The following is a 5,024-nucleotide window of genomic DNA, read 5'->3' on the forward strand; positions in this document are numbered from 1 at the left end:
AGGTACCCGAAATCCCGTTTGCACATGAAAATCATCAATTATATTTCACATTATTAATTTCTTTCTATAACAAATACAAATAATTTGTGTTGAGAAAAATATATTAGGGAAATTATTATGAGAGTCGGTTCAGCCTACCCTCCTACTGCAAAGGATCAACGTTCCACATGTGTCCATGTGTCAGCATGCAATTGGTCCCGGACCTGATATGACATACGCATGCAGCCACAAGCACAAGTTCCTCAAAGCTATATTATTGAGGGCTATCTCACCCTTTCTCTCTCTCTCTCTTGTTATCTATATAGCCAAACAAACCAAGCAGCATTATAATAGAAGAGGACACAAGCTATAGCCATAAGGAGAAACACTTTGAGAGGTGAAAGCAAAAAGAGTTCTTCATTTCTTTTTTATATATACTCGTCTGCTAAAGTTTCACTCACAAGCCAAATATGGCAACTATCCTGGGAAAGGAGAGTGGTCTCAACCTCAAGGAGACTGAACTTTGCCTCGGTTTGCCTGGCGGAGGCGGCGTCGGCGGTGGCGGTGGCGGTGGCGGTGGCGGTGGTAGCTCTGAGGTGGAAACTCCTAGGGCCACTGGGAAGAGAGGGTTCTCTGAGACAGTTGATCTGAAGCTTAATCTTCAATCCAAGGAAGATCTGAATGAGAATCTGAAGAATGTCTCAAAGGAGAAGACCCTCCTTAAGGATCCTGCCAAGCCACCAGCTAAGTAAGTGATTTTTCGCCTTTTCTTTTACAGTCAAACCCTTTGCATGCTTCTGTTATACGTTCCACGTACGTGTAGCTAGCTTTTCATGTTCACTAATTTCCACATCGTAACACCTTACAAGTTTTTCTTATAGTGCTTATCTATTTTTTTCTGCAAACAATATATTTTCCTTAAAATTTTAACCCAAGTTTTGAAGAATTTTTAAGAGTTTTTCTATTGAAAATAAAAAGGTTTTTTTTCCTCTTTAGCATAAAAACTCTTCTACCCTTAATTAATCCAAACCAGAGTCTTTATTCAACGTTATTTAGGTTATAACATAGTATTTGCCTAAGGTATAAATGAATTTTTGTACCGAAAAAAGGGAGATATTAGAGATTGAGGGGGATTTGGAAAAATATTTCAGGGCTCAAGTGGTTGGTTGGCCACCAGTGAGGTCATACAGGAAGAACATGATGGCACAGAAGGTTAGCACTGAAGATGTCGCTGAGAAGACAACAAGCAGCACTGCTTCTGGGGCATTTGTCAAAGTTTCCATGGATGGAGCACCTTACCTTCGCAAGGTCGACCTCACCATGTACAAAAGCTACAAAGACTTATCTGATGCCTTAGCCAAAATGTTCAGCTCCTTCACCATGGGTTAGTACTACAATAAAGCCTTACCTAGCTAGTAGCTACCCTCCTCCGTCATATATATTTCAACCACAATAATTTATGCATTAGCAATTAATAATATGCAAGAGAATCATGCATAGACATACAAAAAATACCAGCCTTAATATTTTTTCAGGATCTATTTTTCTATTTTATACCCATTTCTTTCTTTTTTATTATAATTTATCTATCTCTTCTCTTCGATTTTCATTTCTTTCTTCTCCAACCACTTGCCCGAGGGTGTCGAAGCATCATTATTTTATATTTATGTACATGTACCAGCAGTATATAAAGAAGAGATAAAAACCAAGTGACGTAAAATGAATACTTTTCATATTATATTATATATAAATTAACTTATAGATCCTTGATGCATGGAAATTGTTAATGATGCGTGTACGGGTTGGATTAATCACCTTGGGATTGTTACATTCAGCTAAATGATTGTGGGTTATTGCTTGTAATTAAGTATAAATTAGAAAATATTAAATTATTTTTCTTGTTATTTATGTTTTATATTGGGACTGGTGAAGGTAACTATGGGGCCCAAGGAATGATAGACTTCATGAATGAGAGCAAGTTGATGGATCTTCTTAACAGCTCTGAGTATGTGCCAACCTATGAAGATAAGGATGGTGACTGGATGCTCGTGGGTGATGTCCCATGGGAGTAAGTTCTTCATCCAACAACAACCTCTGCAGCTATTATATGCAATATATAATTTCTTACATGCAACATATATATTCAAATTTAATTAAAATTCTATAACTATCCCAATTTTCTTTTCAATTGGTACCCACAAAACCAAAATTATGATTTTATAGTAGTTCTTGATTCTTGATCAGAAACATATACGCTTTGTGACTTTACAAGGCAATATTAATTACTCATATTTTTTAAATTCTATAAACCTATGAAATTAACCTGTACTGTTTAATTTTCTGAAGGATGTTTGTTGAGTCATGCAAGCGTCTGCGAATAATGAAAGGATCAGAAGCGATTGGGCTTGGTATGCATCATTGCATCTTAATTAATTGCATCTACTTTTTCTTTTCACTCATGGAAATCATTAATATTACTAACTATCAGTATATAGATGCCATTTGTTTGGGTATTCTAATAATGTGTTGGTGCGCATCTTTTTATGTGCTTTCAGCGCCAAGAGCAATGGAAAAATGCAAAAGCAGAAGCTGAAGCTGGCCAAATACATGTTCTATGAGATTCCGTACCAAAGTGGACCTATAAAAAAGATATATGAAGCACTTCTGCTGAGACTATGGAGCGGAGTGTTGTTAGTTTGAAGAATGTGTCTGTGGTTTTTGTTTTGTTCGTTCGTATATAGATTCAACTTTAATTTTAAGGAGCCTATGGGGCATTTGTAATGGACAAGAAGCAATAAACTTAACCTATATAGTCTGGCTTGTTTATTATGTGATCCTTCCATGCTGTCATGATTGTTGTGTGCTAAATACCTTGAATTTTAATGCATACTTTATTCCCTCAAGAGATTCTTCATGTATCTTTTATTTTCATTTTATGTTTTAATTAATTCTGTACGTCCTGCAAAATGATCAATGTCTCAGCTGGATGAGTAAGGTATTAAATTTTTATATGGTTCCCAAGTGAGCAAGGGGAACAAGCCCATGTGCATGTTAATGGAGTTTCTTGATGGGCATTAGTTTTATAGTCTTTGTCATCTAGTTTTGCAAGATCAAATGGGTATTAACTAGGTGGGTGAATGTAGGGTTGGTGAGTGAACGTGGTTCGAATATTAATTATTTAATTAATTATATTTATTTATTTATTATTCAGGTCAATGATATATGCATATCCCAAAAAAATATGTGTGTGAAGTATAAAAGAATTCTTGGATCGGACACTATGACAGCTTCAGGTCCTTGCTTTTGAGAAAAATATCCATTATTTTAAGGGATTTGCCGTTTATATAAAAAGTGCATATAAAAGCGATTGAACTTCAAAATATCTCTTCAATGGTATAAATTTACGTCCAAGTAAGATCTGAACAATTTAGGGGAAAGTCTCGGACGAGCTTTGAATAAATTATAATTGATTTAGTATTAAATGTTTCATCTTAACTATTTTAATATTGTGAATAACGGGGCAAATTTCTTTATATTCCAGGGAAAAAGAGTCACGAGTACGCCTCTTAATATTTATTTTTAAAAAATAAAATAAAATAAATAAAAAATATGCAGCGGGTGATTTTTGAGAAAGATTATTGAATATGGTAATTATTAAAAATATTATTTTTTAATTTTTTTAATAACTTAAAAGTGTAATTATTTAACAAATGTAGAGAAAAAAAATTACGATAAAGTATATTATAAGCTTTAAGTAACAATCATTTTGGTGGTTAGTTATAAGTAACCAAAAAGGAGGATATATATTGTGAAGTGCCTGAATTATCAAAGAGTTTCTAACAAAAAACAATGGATTTAGGCTATTTAAATTCATAGAAAAATCACGTATCACAACTTTTAGGGCTATCAAATGGCTTAATACAACTCAATTTAACTCATACCACTTCGTTTTCAACCCATTTTTAAAAATGGGTTGAATTGTGTTATATTTATTATTTTGTTAAGTTGAAAAATCTCAACCTAACCTACTAATAAAAATGTGTTGGGTTACATTGGACTAATTTTTTTTTATTAAGTTGAAAATTTCAACTCTACTCAATTGTAGTGAGTTAATTCATTATGTAACATTCTGAATTTTATTAGTGTTTGTTGATTTTATTAATTTAATTGAATTTGTAATGAGTTGTTTAATTGTTGTAGAACTCTAAGGATTAAAAAATTCTTATGAGTTTAATTATTTAGAAGTTATTTTGAATTAAGGTCAAAATTGACCAAGTTTAGGAAAAAATATATAAGGTTTTCTTAAAACTTAAACTTCACAAGTTCATTTCTTAAAAAAAATTAAAGAGAAGTTAGTGAGATAAACTTTGGAGTTAGGAGACTCTTTTCTTTTCTAATTCTACAAGCGTGTTCTAGAATCCTTCCTTGGAGTTAGTTGAGTAGTCATGTCAAAATTCAAAGCTTCTAGAGCTAAGAATCAAAGTGAGACATTGTCATACAGGAGTTTGGTGTTGTTGGACTTTCTTCCCATGTTCAACTTCTTTCTTTGTGATCTAAGATAAGTGAAGCTTGTATAGTTTTTTTTTGTTGTGTTATTATTGTTGGAATTATGTTTTGGGTTTTTGGTGGTTTTTGAATAGTTGATGAGAAAGTGATAAATTATACTATAGGTTGGGTTACATGTGGAGATTCTTGATGTATCTAAGTAGGCTATAATATCTATGTGTTGTTTTGGTTGTTGCATGTTGGACTGGAGTTGATTATGCAGGGGATTGGAATCAAATTGTGATTCTGCTAAGTGTAAAAATCACCATCACGTCAGTGTTAACTTCATGACATCGGGTGTGATGTAGGTTACTCTTTGCCTCACTGACATCAGACATGAGATTAGTAGCGTTGGACATAAATTACAAGAGACCTCTATGATTTGGTCACATGGGCATGGGTTGAGGGGTGTCGGGTTCCCTTAGAGCTCGTAAACTTGGTGACATCGAGCCTAAGATGAGTGGTGCCAAGTTTGATCAAGGTAGTGGCTCCCAAGATGA

The 5,024-nt window shown here is 33.8% G+C and overlaps 1 protein-coding gene across 1 annotated transcript; it reads left to right on the forward strand.

Moving 5' to 3' along the window:
* Positions 1-279: 279 nt before the first annotated feature.
* Positions 280-2,882, forward strand: LOC109816062 (auxin-responsive protein IAA14). Its single transcript, XM_020380929.3, has 5 exons — positions 280-727; positions 1,131-1,363; positions 1,912-2,047; positions 2,326-2,387; positions 2,535-2,882. Exons 1-5 carry the CDS (start codon positions 450-452, stop codon positions 2,570-2,572), a joined length of 747 nt encoding a protein of 248 aa, XP_020236518.1. The 5' UTR covers positions 280-449; the 3' UTR covers positions 2,573-2,882.
* Positions 2,883-5,024: the final 2,142 nt, after the last annotated feature.

This window comes from Cajanus cajan, chromosome 7, assembly GCF_000230855.2.
Source record: "Cajanus cajan strain Asha chromosome 7, NIPB_CcT2T_4, whole genome shotgun sequence".
Classification (NCBI taxonomy): Eukaryota; Viridiplantae; Streptophyta; class Magnoliopsida; order Fabales; family Fabaceae; genus Cajanus; species Cajanus cajan.

Bases quoted from the DNA above. Each gene is read 5' to 3' on its own strand.
- LOC109816062 (XM_020380929.3), top strand. From the start codon at position 450: ATGGCAACTATCCTGGGAAAGGAGAGTGGTCTCAACCTCAAGGAGACT. The intron at 728-1,130 runs GTAAGTGATTTT...AAAATATTTCAG, and splicing joins CCTGCCAAGCCACCAGCTAA to GGCTCAAGTGGTTGGTTGGC. The intron at 2,048-2,325 runs GTAAGTTCTTCA...AATTTTCTGAAG, and splicing joins GTGGGTGATGTCCCATGGGA to GATGTTTGTTGAGTCATGCA.